Source organism: Atractosteus spatula, chromosome 5, assembly GCF_055471065.1.
Source record: "Atractosteus spatula isolate fAtrSpa1 chromosome 5, fAtrSpa1.hap1, whole genome shotgun sequence".
NCBI lineage: Eukaryota > Metazoa > Chordata > Actinopteri > Semionotiformes > Lepisosteidae > Atractosteus > Atractosteus spatula.
Window position 1 is genome coordinate 14,520,876 of NC_142710.1, and position 15,783 is coordinate 14,536,658.

The 15,783-nt window shown below is 42.5% G+C and overlaps 1 protein-coding gene across 1 annotated transcript in view; it reads left to right on the plus strand.

Annotated features, from left to right (window-relative positions):
• The window catches only part of LOC148834537 (baculoviral IAP repeat-containing protein 1-like), a 62,603-nt gene that overhangs the window by 26,995 nt on the left and 19,825 nt on the right, over positions 1 to 15,783 (plus strand). Inside the window, exons 4-12 of the mRNA XM_088915762.1 lie at positions 568 to 589; positions 4,059 to 4,181; positions 4,237 to 4,426; positions 4,784 to 4,818; positions 5,175 to 5,696; positions 10,219 to 10,318; positions 11,884 to 11,965; positions 14,129 to 14,192; positions 14,564 to 14,692. Of these exons, the coding sequence (XP_088771888.1) occupies positions 568 to 589; positions 4,059 to 4,181; positions 4,237 to 4,426; positions 4,784 to 4,818; positions 5,175 to 5,696; positions 10,219 to 10,318; positions 11,884 to 11,965; positions 14,129 to 14,192; positions 14,564 to 14,692 (1,267 nt within the window). The remainder of the gene's footprint in view (positions 1 to 567; positions 590 to 4,058; positions 4,182 to 4,236; positions 4,427 to 4,783; positions 4,819 to 5,174; positions 5,697 to 10,218; positions 10,319 to 11,883; positions 11,966 to 14,128; positions 14,193 to 14,563; positions 14,693 to 15,783) is intronic.

Below are 15,783 nucleotides of genomic sequence, written 5' to 3' on the forward strand. Positions count from 1 at the left end.
CCGATGCCACACCTGTCCTCTACCTGCCCCTCATTGGAGCCGTGCTTGTTGAAGCCTCCTGTTGCTCAGCCCCCGCACTGCTGAGCCGTTTGCACAGCTCCTCTCTAAAATGTTTGTGTCAGAGCCTGAGAGCTGAGTCTCCGCCAATTCCTTGTGTGGCAGAAAACTGTTCACCACCACAATGGCAGTGAAATGGAAGAACTGTTTTTGAACCATTTCCTTGTTTTGTGTGGCAAATCAGTACTTTATTAGGGCATCAGGCGAAGCAGTGGCTCTGTGGCTCAGGATCTGCGCTTCCGGCTGGAAGGTTGCTGGTTTGTATCCCGCGGTCGGCAGAGGAATCCTACTCTGTTGGACCCCTGAGCAAGACCCTTAACCCCAGCTGCTCCAGGGGTGCTGCATAAATGGCTGACTCTGTGCTCTGACCCCAAGCTTCTCTCCCCGTCTGTGTCTCATGGAGAGCAAGCTGGAGTCTGGGAAAAAGACTAATCGAAATTGTATATGGCTAATAAAGTGATCTTATCTTATCTCTTATCTTAAGCCCACCCCCCCATGTGTCGATTGTAGTCCCCGACGGTGTCAGAGATGGGTAGGGCCTGAACCTGCCAAGACCTGTTGGGTTTTTGGTCATTTTCCCTGTCTTCCTCTGGATCACTAAGATGTGTCCAGGAAATGGCCTCAAATTGTTTTCGGGTTGCAATTGAGCGGCAGATTGGCATGTTATAGGGACCCCGAGGACCCCCTCTGTCATATTGAGAAATGAGGAGTGCCATAAAAATCAGAATGCCTGTATAATGATTCATGTCCATTATGGACACCAGCTGCCACTCCAATTTTCTACCCCGGGCCTTTCCTTTGATCAGTGTTGCTAGTGATTAGTGTTACAAGGTGTACACACAACCGTCATGCTGAAAAATAGCTGGAATAAATTGAGAGGGGAGTATTTGTGGGAAGTGTCCGGTTGAGCACCTGGTGTCTATGCTGGACTGAAACGAAACCACAGGTCTTACATCATCTTCAGCTTCTATCTTCCACCTGTCCCCTGGCTCTTCGGCTGGGGAGGGGGGTCCTCTAGTCTTCCTGCCCTGAACAGGTCTTGTAGGCTGGGGTGGATTGCTTCTGGAAGGAGGGGTGTGGGAATCTTGCATCCTCTGGCAGAATAACCTCAGCACTTCGATGTCCTCAATGGAAAAAAAACTTAGAAACCGATATTGAAACGAGGAATGAGTTTCATTATTTTATTTCTGACCAACAGTCTGCCAGACAGAATGATAGCATCAGGTTCTTATGTCACCCTCTTCCTTTGTTGCGAGGTGACAAAGTTAGGAGAGTAGGATAGCACTCCACATGTGTAATGATTTGAGATGCAGACCAAGGGCGTGGAGAATGAGCCAAGTTCGCCTGGCTGTAATTGCTGGCTTAAGAGGTCTGTTTATTCACACTTTAGTGCCAGGTGACCAAGGAACCCCCTGCTCTTCGGGGGGGAAAAAATCGAAATATGCTTAGAAATATAAAAACTCAGACAATAGTGAATTCTAAATTTGTCCTAAGAACTTTTTGAAGATTGAGATGCAAAAAGCATCAATTGCGGATGTTTGCAAATAGACGACAAGGTAACAAGCTTTTTACATCTCAAAACTATAGTAGCCAAATTGTCTAGGTTGTCCAAGAGACTCGGAAGGATCACTTTCCAATATTTGAATTAAAAAAAAGCAACATGCAAAGACTTTTTTCCTTGCAGACAATATTTGCCAAACTTAACTGGTCCCAGAAAATCCCCATTTTCAGAAATGCAGAAAGAATTGACTCACGAGTTAAAATCTGAGCAAAATTAGTAAGTTAATGGTAGTTGAGTGTCTTGTGCTCTCGACAGCAGGTGCAACCTTTTTTTGTTGTTGCCCTAAGTCTTCTCTCGTTGGGCCTGGGTCTAGTGACGTGGGGAATTCACTGTTCGCTGTTTGTTGTTCATCCAAGGCCTCCTGTGAACTATTGATTTGAGACGCGTCCTCTATGGTTAGGGCTGAAGTGTGGGACCTTGGTGCAGCTCTTCTGAAATCGCGAGTCTAACCAGTGGAGGCATTAGCTAGGACAAAGTTTGAATCCCTGTACAGTGGGCTTCCCCTTCATGGACTGTATGAAGCCGATTCTAATTTGAGGTCACTGTTTTGTCCATTAATGTAGATGGAGCGGATGTCATCCTGGCAGCGTTGGTTGCTCAGGTGGTCTTTTCTGCGTTTGTGTTCTGCTTGTATTCAGTTGCCTCTGGGAATAAGGACTTGGGCCACAGTCTGGAGCCAGCTGTTTAATGGGATTGCTGTATAATTCAGTAAAAATATAAAATAGCCTATTTTTGAGCTATTGTTGAAAAATTCTAAAGGCTTTCCCTGGTATTTTTTGTCTTGAAATTGTTTGGGGTTGGATGGGTTCATACTTTCATTTGTGTCTGATGCAGATATATCACTACCTTCTGTGCCGGTTATCACTTAACATTTGCATGTCCTTGATTATTTTCTGTTGTACGTTTCAAACAGCCCGTTTCTAGCCAGCGATCCATGTTAAAGGCAAGTTTATTTTCTGTGCGCGTGTAAAATATACACCCGAACAGAACATCGCAGAATGGCTGTTAGCTGTGTTAGCGATGACACCAAGTGTGCAATGTCAAAACTCCACCCTTTGAGCCAACCTGTGTGTGTTGTATAAACCTTGGGTGACATCCACTTCTCTCCTTCTGCACGTATGATGTAAACAAACAAATCTGAATGCGTTTATCGTACAAAATATAATACTTAAAATGTGAGCGTATTTCTACTGTACTCTGTTCTCAAATTATCAGTTTTTGTAGTTGCAGAAAACAATTAAAATTTAAAGGAAAATAAAAAATTCTGCAGTGTGCCCAGTGAACTGAAAACCTTGTGTGTACTCCACTTTGGGGAAACACGGGCCTAGATAATCGTCCTCTTCTTGACTAAGCAGCAGGGTTGCATGGTGTGGTGTTCCTCTCTCGTGGGGCTTTTATACAAAGTTGACACCTATTCCAGACATCTAGGCAAGAGGAACCCATCTCAAAGATCCTACCCAGCACTAAATTACCCCCAATATGGATTTTTTTCCTTATTAAAATCCCTTCAAAAACAAGACTACTCTAGTCTGCTGAATACACAATTATTATTCCCCATAAATTCTACCTCAGTTGGGTGTTATGGATGTTTTTTGATCTTCGCATTTGCAAACATGATGACATGTCAGTTACTGCACCATTAGAGCTGGGAAGGACTATGTGTGCTTGATTATGTAACATCATGGGAGGGCTCACTTCTGAAGGCGTGTGCTTCTGAGCGTGCAGGAACATCTCTAATCTTATAAACCAGTTTTAAGAGGTACGTACTGAACCTTCAAACCTTGCTGCTTTTTCTGCTCACATTTTGGGTGGCTTAGAGAGGATTGGAAATGCACCAAAACTTATTTTTCCCCACTGTTGAGAACAGACTAACTGAACCTTTTATTAACATTTAAGATTGTGGTGTGTTGTTACCACTTGGGTGTTCGGAACATGATCGGTTTTACTTTATCCACCCCCTGTGACTTTTTTGTAACTGTTTTTGTGCCATCCTGGTATTCCAATATTTTTTATTGTAAATGTGTAATAAATGTAGTTGAATTTAAATTTCAGGTGTTTTGTTTTTTTTAAGTCTTTAAACTGCTTTCTGCACAGTTAACCATTTTGTTAACCTAAATTAAGTTGAGGCCTAAGTGCCTTGGGACCAGCATAAAGGTAGGTATCCACTAAAATGCACATAATCTAATGGTTTAAATGTTGTTCATGGGCTGGAAGTGAGACATAAGTCCTAGACAGCTTATACATGTCTCTCTTGTAACTTTTGCAAGGTTACAGTATTACTCCAGGCCAGAAGGGTATTGCAGTGGTCAGCACTGGGGTCCTGGTTCAATTCTGGACCTGCGCTGCTGTATCTGTGAGGAGTCGATGTGCTGTTGGCTGCCACAGTTCCAGGGGCTAGGGGCTGGCTGGGCAAGGAGTCCTGCTGCTTGCTCCTCCGCAGCTGGAGATCCTGGCCATGGGCGGACCGGCAGCAGGTGCGAGGGCTGGGGGCTGGCTGGACAAGGAGTCCTGCTGCTTGCTCCTCCGCAGCTGGAGGTCCTGGCCATGGGCGGACCGGCAACAGGTGCGAGGGCTGGGGGCTGGCTGGGCAAGGAGTCCTGCTGCTTGCTCCTCCGCAGCTGGAGATCCTGGCCATGGGCGGACCGGCAGCAGGTGCGAGGGCTGGGGGCTGGCTGGACAAGGAGTCCTGCTGCTTGCTCCTCCGCAGCTGGAGATCCTGGCCATGGGCGGACCGGCAGCGGGTGCGAGGGCTGGGGGCTGGCTGGACAAGGAGTCCTGCTTCCTTGTGGTGGAAGGAAGGCTTTGGAGGCACAGCAGGGATGCTTGATTAGCTCTGTTTCCCTGGAACAGCCTACTTCTGAGCTCTTTATGAACCTGAAACACTGCAAACATCCCAGGCGATCTGGCATCTCGAACCGTGTTGATTGTTGTGCTTCTTTTTCACTTCAGGCTGTCGGATGCGGTGAAACAATTGTAGTGAAAGTGCCTAAGGTTCCGTTTCTCAATACTTTGCATTGGATTTTGAATCACTGTTTATCTTTCCTCTGTGCACATGTAATAAAACGGCTTTGTACTGTTTGAGTCTTCAAAGAGGAACTTTGTCCTCATAAAGGTCAGTAACTGCTTACTTCCTCATTGTGTAGATTTTTCCACTTCTTCCTGAAGTGTGTTCTACTGCCGCTGCGAAGCTGCAGGTGAAGGTGAGTCTTTGGCGCTGTTCTTTTGTTTTAGGCTGATCCTGTATCGGTGGTGTTCGGATCACTGTGGCTTTTAATTTGGCTCTTCCCGATGAGGTTAGACTTGGAAATGTAGTGAAACGATTGTCAACTCGGAGAACAAAGCCTGAGAACGTAGCTGAAAATGTAGCTTGATGCTATAAAAGAAGAACCTGAGTAATTGTAACTTGACATTTTCATAATTGTATATTTGCTTTTTATTTCCCGACTAACACATTGCTGAAATGAGTCTTGGTTGCTAAACAGCATTTTCTGACCCACCCTTTTCAGTTTTTCTCCTAGAGCATGGCACATGCCAGGGAAGAGCCCGATAAGCTGATAACCTGAAACTGAACTGGAGGACTGGGAACTGCATTGCGCTTGTTTTATGAATATTAGCGAGAAAGCGACTTCAGAATACTACAGCCGCAGTCTGAAAGCAGCTGTCAAAGACAACACACGGGGATATGATTACAAAATGAGGAGCGAACTGGCCAGGCTGAAATCATTTGAGAGCTATCCCTCTCTTTCCCCCTTTGTGCCTGAAGAGCTGGCCAGTGCTGGGTTCTTTTACTTTGGATATGGATCGGCTGTGCAGTGTTTCTGTTGCGGGGTTGTCGTCACTATCGCAAGCTTTCAACCCCCCACACAGTTGCACCAAAAATACCAGGAGGACTGTGCGTTCCAGAAGGGGCTGGAAGTGGGAAACATTAATAAGTACGACATCCGGGTCAAAAGTCTTGAAAGCAGTGGTCCAGTAGGTTATACAGAAGACAGCGAGAGGCTTGGGACTTTCAGCAACTGGCCCTTTTACTGCAACACAGAGCCAGCTGTGCTGTCTGACTGTGGATTTTTCTATACTGGTAAGATACTGAATTGATTCTATGTTAGTGATTTGAATTAGAATATTAGAAATTTGAACATAGAATGCAGAGGAAGGCCCTCTTCAGTAGTCGAGGGTGAAATGGAAATCTAATAAGTAAATTGATTCTTAAAATGTAAAGAGCCTTAGGAAAATATGACAAATGTAACTGCTGTGCTATATGCAGATTGTCAGAAGACAGTTTGTCAAGACAGGACGTACTGTCTAGATTACCAAGTTAGCCGAATGCAGTTGCTGAGCTTTGCAAAAATGTGTACTGGCGCTTCCTTCTTGTCTCTATGATTGTTTCTATGTTGTAATCTTTCTTGTCCTAAGGAAAGGGGAAGTATTAGAAAGGGACTAAGTGCTGTATTTTTCCACTGCATTACAACATCTTTATAAAAAGCCTGTGCTGCCTGTAGCAAGTTGAGTCTCTGACGCACTCAGCAGAGTGACAGCAGGGCTCCCGGTATTGCGATATTGAAATAAAGACCTTACTCAGGTGAAAGCTCTCTCTCGGGGCTTCTATGATAGGTATATTTCTGTGACAAGGGAGAGGATGTTTTAAAGTTTTATTTTGAATGTCTTTATTTCCCAGCGTGCTTCCCTTAGTTAACTGAAGTCTGTACCCTGGTAACAGTTTGAAGATGTTAATGGGTCAAATACCACCTTTGGATATACTGTAGTTGTGCTTGCCTGCACCCTTAAAGGTGATGGCTCATGTTTCCTTTGGGAAGTGAGGTGGTTAAACATGTCCTCCAATGTTTTTCTTCTAACAAACAGACTCCTTTTTAAAAAATAAAATAGTAAATATGTGCACTACATTAATTGTTTTTATATATCGCAGCATTTAATGTTAAATGATATTAATAATGAAATAACATGAATACTGTCAACAGTGGGAGTAAAAACCAGTTCAATTCAAAATACTCAATTCAGTGGGGCAATTTAACACAAGCCTTTACAAGAAGCCTTTAAAACAAAATCGTATATATTATAATTGTACTTGAGAATAACTGGTATTAAAAAGACCACTGAAACTATAATAATGTATCCGATCATTATTAACAGTATTAACTTGATGATTTCAAACTTCTTGTATCTTTTGCAGTCATTTGTTTTCTCTGGTTTTTGCTTCGCTTTCTTATTAAAATTTGAGACACGATATGTTCAGATGTCAATAACTTTGCGAAAAATGACCGCCTTCAAACCACATGCATTTTAAAAATCACGATTTGTGATTTTCACAGCTTTTATTTAAACAATGTCTTGTACCTGGTTGCATTTTTAGAAATGTTTGAATAAAGCGGATCCCAGGTGTAAACAAGTTCAGAACGTGAGTGCATTATAGTGCTGGGCGATAATTCGATAATGATAATTATCGCGATATAATTTTAACAAAAGTTCGATAAATGTTCGATATATATGTTTATGCTGCATGCGCACAAAATACTGCGTGAGTGCGCGTGCGTGTTGCAGACCGGGCAGCTAACGTGGTGTTGTTTACCCACACGGTGGTGGCTGACAGGACTGTAGTTAGAGCGGAGAAATGAGCAACACTGAAGCAAATGTAGTGCTGCCAACGACCAGCTCGAAGGACGATGACATCGTCGACAGAAAAGGTCATTCAACTTCGGTAATTTGGAGATATTTTGGCTTTTTACGATCAGACAAAACAGCACTTTAAACTTTGCATTCTGAGCCATCTTCTGTGTTTTATCACACTGCAGTATTTAATTTTTCTATTAAGATTTATTTTGTAAATTTTACTCATGCATATTTTGACATAAAAAAAGACTTGAATACTCTCTACCTCAGATTTGTTTAATGTTTCTGCTGTTTGGCAAGTGTTTGTTGTGTTCTTAAAATAAAGAGTTGTTTAATTTACCAATTAACTGTCTGGTTTCTTCAACTTTCACTCAGGAAAAAAAAATCTGCCTTTAAACTTGAAAGAAATAATGATTTGACATTTATCGTGATAATTATCGATATCGACTGATATGAACATTTTTATCGTGATTGTTTTTGGCCATATCGCCCAGCCCTAGTGCATTATGCTACATTTTTAATGCATCAGTCAAAGCATTCTAAAGTCTCTCAAAAATGTAAAATGTAACATTGTGTGTCATAAGCAACAATGTGTCCCTACCTAAATTAGACATTGCATGACTTTATAATCCATAAAATCAGGTTTTGATAGTTAAAAACACTTTTTATGCATCGTTCACAGAGATTGCCAGCAGCCATATCACTCTGCAACTCACAACTGGCAACCCACTGAAGCTAAGCTGTGAGCCTGGTCAGTACCTGGATGGGAGACTCCTGGGAAAGCTGAGGCTGGTGCTGGAAGAGGTTTTAGTGGGGCCAGCAGGGGGCGCTCACCCTCCGGTCCATGTGGGTTCTAAGGCAGCAGTATTGTGACGGGGACACTCTACTGTAAACAGGCGCCGTCCTTCGGATGAGACGTAAAACTGTGGTTCTGACTCTCTGTGGTCATTAAAAATCCCAGGGCATTTCTCAAACAGTAGGGGTGTAACCTGGTGTCCTGGACAAATTTTTTCCCATTGGCCCTTACCAATCATGGCCTCCTAATAATCCCCATCTATGAATTGGCTTCAGTACTCTGCTCTCTTCACTGATAGCTGATGTATGGGGAGTGTACTGGTGCACTATAGCTACCGTCGCATCATCCAGGTGGGGCTGCACACTGGTGGTGGTGGAGGGAAGTCCCCATTACCTGTAAAGCGCTTTGAGTGGAGTGTCCAGAAAAGTGCTATATAAGTGTAAGCAATGAATTAATTGTAAGCTGATCATGAGGAAGATAAAACATCTCCTTTTTGTGCATAATAAGTGGTGTTTTTACTTAATTTATCTAAAAACGTTTTTATAGTTTTTAAAGTCATGCAATGTCTAACTTGGGCAGGGACATGTCATTGTTTCTTATTTTTAATTTTCTATAAAAGTTTTAAAAAATCAGCTTCCCACTTTCACCTTGCCGCAACTATATTGGGGATGTAGCGTATCTGGGGGCTTGTTCAGGATTTTGTGGAGCCGATATTTTTTCTTTGGTTCACACCTGAACGGCAGTGTGTCCGTATACTTTATAAATATATGGTATATGCAGTATGATACTGTATGGTTTCAAAGCCACTACAGTGCAGTATGTGTGAAATATTTTTCTTAATCATATTTTAAAGTTAAGTTTCTCATTGCAGAAATTTGTATTGAGACAAAATATAGATGATCTGGATGTAAACGAGGCACATCGTGTTCACAACAAGCTATAAAAAACTATTTTTACACATCTGGCTATGTAAAAAATATAGCCAAAAGGATCGCTCTAAAGGTTCATTCCAAGCTGAAAAGACCAGACTCGGCTCGTCTTCTCTATAACTCTGCGGTTTACAGCTTGTCCGTGGTCATTCATTATTATTCATAATATAATAATAAATTATAATTTAAATTGGTAAGCTTTTACAAATATAAAAAGAGGCGATACAGAACTTCCACCTCTATGACTCTTCAATTTACAGAATAATTCCTACAGAGCCACACAACATAGTCAACAACAGTCACTGGCTCACTTAAAGGTGTAACACGTCTGTCTTCACTCACATGGCACGGTTTCAACATGTTGATAAGCTGGTCTCCAGTTACTGGTAATTATAAACATAACCCTTGTTCCCTCCTTTGTTTAACTTGAAGGATTTCTTCACGGAATTCTTTATCTCAAAACCATCACTTATAATGATTCATCCAGATACACACACACACACACTCTCTCTTGTGCTGGAGCACAAGTAGTGTTCTTATGATGTATTCTTAGAAAATAAGACTAACTTTATGAAGTGCAGTACATAAACTTCATTAGAACAAGCACGTTAAAGCCATAACCTACTGTAAGGCACCAAGTTAAAGACTTTAATGCATAAAATATTCATGAAGAAGGTGGAATTAAATGTTTTGCATTTAGCTGCCACTACCATCTACTGTGTGTACATTAGGTATGTAATTACATTATACCAGTTTTTATTTTCAGCTACCAAAATGTACTTTTGGATTTTCTCTCTGGATGTAAACCTGAAAGAGGCACATCACGTTCACAAGCTACAGTATAATAAACTTTTTTATATATCCAACTGAACAATCTTCCTTTTATCAAATGTATGTTCTTTTTAATTTGTTCAATATTTAACATGCTGTAATAGCTTAAAATTATTAAAAGTGTAAACTGTCTACAACTTACAATACTGTAACTGGAAAAAGATTGTCCCTCAGCATTGACAGTTTAAAACCAGGCGTTTTCTGGTGACGGCCCAAATGCTCCACATGCCACATTAAGCTTTCACTGCTCCACCTGGTGGTTTTACAAAGTAGTCCAGTCACACCACTGAGTTTTTCTTAAAAGCTGCAGTACCTCGGAGACAATGAATTGCAAACTACTGCAGTATATATAATTGTATATAAGACCGTGGAAGAGGTCACGCATGCTCTTGATTTTGCTGTTTGTTCTGCGGCTGCAGGTGTTAAGGATCACGTGCAGTGCTTCTCCTGCGGAGGGCGGCTGGGAGACTGGGAGGTGGCCAGTGACCCCTGGAGGGAGCACGCCAAGTGGTTTCCAGAGTAAGCGATGCGGATTCGCTGTTTGAAGACAGGGAGGATATAGCACACCCACCGATTAGCACTTTAATCACTTCCAGGTCATTGCGTCAATTTCAGTTCCCCTTTATCCAGTTCAGGGTCACAGTGGCTCAGAGCAGCAGTGCTGACCCCTGCGCCCACTGTGCTGCCCTGCCCTCCGCTTCTGGTGCTGAGGTGTAACTTCTAAATTCTGTGACCATCAACACTGAGCATCAAAAGAAACTAGAACCCTGAATGCCTGCAAGCTTCAGAAAAAAATCAAATATTAGGTTTTTAAGATATCTACTATACAGATTTTGGATATTGATTAAAACTTTGTCATCTTATTTCATCATTCATGGCTGTCTAGGACACACTGTACTTGAGTGACTTTGCCTGTTCCACCAGCGCTCAGCCACCTCATTACATCTTGGAACCTGGAAGCTGGAGTCGGTCACCTCTGGTGCACCTGCCTGCAGTGGAGCAGAGTCCTCTTTAGCCATGAATCAATGCAATGAGCCTTTGTGTGGACTGATGGGAGCCTGAAACAGATCTGCCTAAACAATATGAGTGTCTAGTCACTACAGAGCTTTTGAGTGCACTTTACTACTTTGTTCAGGCCCTGAGAGCACTGCTGCACACGTTACAGGCTCATTTCAGCGTGACCGAGTTCCAGGAGCACAACACGCGTTACTCACGCACCATGGGAAAACAGCTTCCTCTGCGATGAGATGCATGCAGTGAATGCCCTATGTACCGTACATGAGCCCAGTGGAAGTTTGTAGGACTTTCTGGGACAGTGTGTGTTGTCCAGTGGTCTCTCAGCCCTAGACAACTGTACCCTTGTCCTCGGTATCTGACATAATGGAGAGGAATGGGACTGCCTCCCATGAGACAGCATGTGTAACCTGGTACCCAATATAGAGTATGTGATGTTCCCATGGGGACATTTTAATGATCTTTTTATAATTGTGGCCCAGGGAGAGAGTCACATGTGCACCCGAACGGTCGAACCTGTTTTACAGTGTAGTGATGCTAATCTCCCAGCAGAACAAAATCTAATCAGAGAAAAAGCTCTGGTCCAATTTGAACTGTGTAGCAAGCTCTTCTCTTCTCTCCACTCTCCAATACTAATATCCAGGCAGCTAGGCTGCTTATTGGGCTTATTGGCCTTGAAAATCCCAAAAACTCGTCTGCAAAGTATATTTCAACCAGACTTTATGGCTCCACACAGGATCCTCTGTCTCTCTATTGCTCAGGTCACACAGACCCTTTCCTGCCCAGGCTCCTTCTGTTCTGGCCACCCGCATGAAACGCACAGAAGCCCAAGGAGAACATACACACTCCACGCAGACTCGCACTGGAATCGTAACCCTGTGGTGCAAGACAGCAATGCTGACCAGTGTGCCACCATGCTGCCCACTCTAAAGCACTGCCAGTGAATCCGCCTGTAGCCTGCATTGTTCAGTAGTCAGCCGAGATGATTCTGAGGAAAAATTAAAAGTGAGAAAATCAACTGAATATCCCCCCCCCATCCCCAACTGAAAAATGTATTTTTTTCTTTGTAGGTGCAACTACCTCCGTAGCAGACTCTCAGAAGGGGCGATTTTAGAACATGTCCGTTCGTATGTTGGATTCCACGGAATAACAGTACGAGTATACAGTAGACAAGATTTTATATTAGACAAAGCTGTCTTATACAGTTTATAATAATTTTTGTTATACACAGTGGTGTGAAAAAGTGTTTGCCCGCTTCCTGATTTCTTATTTTTTTGCATGTTTGTCACACTGAAATGTTTCAAATCATCAAACAAATTGAAATATTAGACAAAGATAACACAAGTAAACACAAAATGCAGTTTTTAAATAAAGGTTTTTATTAAGGGAAAAAAAAATCCAAACCTACATGGCCCTGTGTGAAAAAGTGATTCCCCCCTAAACCTAATAACTGGTTGGGCCACCCTTAGCAGCAACAACTGCAATCAAGCGTTTGCGATAACTGGCAATGAGTCTTTTACAGCGCTGTGGAGGAATTTTGGCCCACTCATCTTTGCAGAATTGTTGTAATTCAGCCACATTGGAGGGTTTTCGAGCCTTAACCGCTTTTTTAAGGTCATGCCACAACATCTCAATCAGATTCAGGTCAGGACTTTGACTAGGCCACTCCAAAGTCTTCATTTTGTTTTTCTTAAGCCATTCAGAGGTGGACTTGCTGGTGTGTTTTGGATCATTGTCCTGCTGCAGAACCCAAGTGCGCTTCAGCTTGAGGTTACGAACAGATGGCTGGACATTCTCCTTCAGGATTTTTTGGTAGACAGCAGAATTCATGGTTCCATTTAGCACAGCAAGTCTTCCAGGTCCTGAAGCAGCAAAACAGCCCCAGACCATCACACTACCACCACCATATTTTACTGTTGGTATGATGTTCCTTTTCTGAAATGCTGTGTTACTTTTACGCCAGATGTAATGGGACACACACCTTCCAAAAAGTTCAGCTTTTGTCTCGTCAGTCCACAGAGTATTTCCCCAAAAGTCTTGGGGATCATCAAGATGTTTTCTGGCAAAACTGAGATGAGCCTTTATGTTCTTTTTGCTCAGCAGTGGTTTTCGTCTTGGAACTCTGCCATGCAGGCCATTTTTGCCCAGTCTCTTTCTTATGGTGGAGTCATGAACACTGACCTTAACTGAGGCAAGTGAAGCCTGCAGTTCTTTGGATGTTGTTGTGGGGTTTTTTGTGACCTCTTGGATGAGTCGTCGCTGCGCTCTTGGGGTAATTTTGGTCGGCTGGCCACTCCTGGGAAGGTTCACCACTGTTCCATGTTTTCGCCATTTGTGGATAATGGCTCTCACGGTGGTTTGCTGGAGTCCCAAAGCTTTAGAAATGGCTTTATAACCTTTTCCAGACTGATAAATCTCAATTACTGTTTCTCATTTGTTCCTGAATTTGTTTGGATCGCAGCATGATGTCTAGCTTTTGAGGATCTTTTGGCCTACTTCACTTTGTCAGGCAGGTCCTATTTAAGTGATTTCTTGATTGAGAACAGGTGTGGCAGTAATCAGGCCTGGGTGTGGCTAGAGAAATTGAACTCAGCTTTTCAAAGATGTGATAAACCACAGTTGATTTATGTTTTAACAGGGGGGCAATCACTTTTTCACACAGGGCCATGTAGGTTTGGATTTTTTTTCCCTTAATAATAAAAACCTTCATTTAAAAACTGCATTTTGTGTTATCTTTGTCTAATATTTCAATTTGTTTGATGATCTGAAACATTTCAGTGTGACAAACATGCAAAAAAATAAGAAATCAGGAAGGGGGCAAACACTTTTTCACACCACTGTAGCTCCTTTCAAGGTGGCTTCTCGAAGCGCTTTACAGAAACACAACGGCGATAAACAAATACACAAGATAAACGCAATGAGAAGGTGTAGGTGGTGGTACTAAATACAGTAGGAGCAGACGGGTGAAGAATGGAACCAGTGTAAAAATGAACAAACTATTCAGTCATTATGAGCTGCAAACTATGGTAATCATATACAGGATGATTTAGTATTCATTTAACAATGGGTATCAAACATTGATCATTTATATTAAATTACTACATTAGATTGACTTGATTTCTTGAAACTAAACTTTTTAAATTTTTGCCCTTAAATACCTGACTGTGTGAGATATTCATTGAAATATTTCAGTCCTTCATGTGAGGATCTTACATAGTCTCTTCATCTTATTTGGTTTTAAGACCCTAACTAAAACAAACTCAGGATTATTATTTTTCATTAATTATGCTGTTACTCTTTTTTATGTGACTATAGGCCAAACATTACTTTGTCGACAAAGTGAGTGAAGAAACTGAGATAGCAGATCAGTGTCGGAAAGGTGAGTACAGAATGACTGGTCTAGCAAAGACTACCTGGAGAACCTGAACTTTACTCCAGACTCAACAGGATTTAGAATTATTATATCAATCCATCCATTTTTTAACTGCTTCAGCCAGTACAGGGTCTTGGGAGAGCCGGAGCCAGTCCCAGCAAGCAACAGGTGCAAGACCTGCCCAGGCACACACCCTGGACACCCAGTCCATCACAGGGGACACACACTCACAGCAGGGCCAGTTTTCCCAGAATCCAGTTCACCTACCAGCATGTCTTTGGTACCCCAGGAGTTGAACCTCTGGCTCAGTGTTGCATGCCAGCAGTGCCCCCCACTGCGCTACCATACGCTCACCAAGGCCATTTCCGTCCCCACAGCCTCGTCAGAAGAGATCCTTCGTAGCATATTTGAGAATGAGTGCTCTCGAATGGAGTCCTACTTCCAATGGCCAAGCGACTCAGCTGCAGTCCCATCCAAACTGGCGAAAGCTGGCTTCTTCTACACAGGTGAAGGATGGTAACTTAAAAATCTAAAAACGACAACACTGTCATCTTGCATCTGTGCTCACCCGACGTCAAGCTTTTTATACATGTCAGTTTAGTAGCAATTTTCTTATTTTTAATAGAAACACTGGTGTGCTCATCCCATATATAATCACAACTGTTTTTTCTAAAGTCTGCTGTTCTTGTTGTGTTTTTATCAGTGTTTTTGTTGTGGAATTAGTGGACTAATTTTGGTGTGGCTGGTAATTTTAAATCAGTCGATCAGTCTTTTGTTTTCTCTAGAGCCCTTTGTAAAAGAATGCCACAGAGTGCCTTACAGATTGCTATAGCAGGTAAACGGCACCTGACCATGTGGCCAGGAAAGAGAAGAAAACAACCCCCCCCCGGTGGGTGACAAGAAACCTCTGGAGGTCCCAGGCCCCAGTGGCGACGCCCCCCAGCCCTCCTTCCCCTAATGAGTTTTTTTTATACATTGATTGTCTTAAATCTGGAAAGCCTGTGAGGTCCAGGCTGGTTTCCTGGGTCTGCCAACTTGGGTGCAGCACGTTCAGTATCGTGTTCTTGCGCTGGGGTCCAGGCAGTGGGAACATTAAATGGTGAGAGAGCGCATTGCAATAATGGGCTGGTTTGTGAATTGTGATAAAGGACACTTTTTAATGTTTTCACAAGTACTGCACATGCGAGTAATCTCCCATATCCTCTAAATCCAACCATTAAGTTTGTTTTTACAGCAGTGAAACGATAAAAAAAAACTTGTGATAGCACAGGGGTATCTCTTAGATTGTTTCAGGAAGTTCTACAATTTAGTGGTCCTGTAGCTAAAGACACTGCCCCCAGCAGTTATTTTGTAATTTCTTGGGTCCACTGTGCTCTGCTTGGTGTATAATGTTTTTAGCAGGTCACTTAAATAAAGGGGCGCTAGACCCTTTAATGTTTTGTGGAGCAGAAGAAATGCTTTAAAGTCTGTATTGTTCTTTTTAATTCAAGTTGAGAGACACGTTTCAACATTTTGAACAGGGTGAAGTCTGGATATACTGTAGTGCAGTCTTCTGTACCAGACAGCAGCAGGTTACAACAGTCTGGTCTATGTAGAA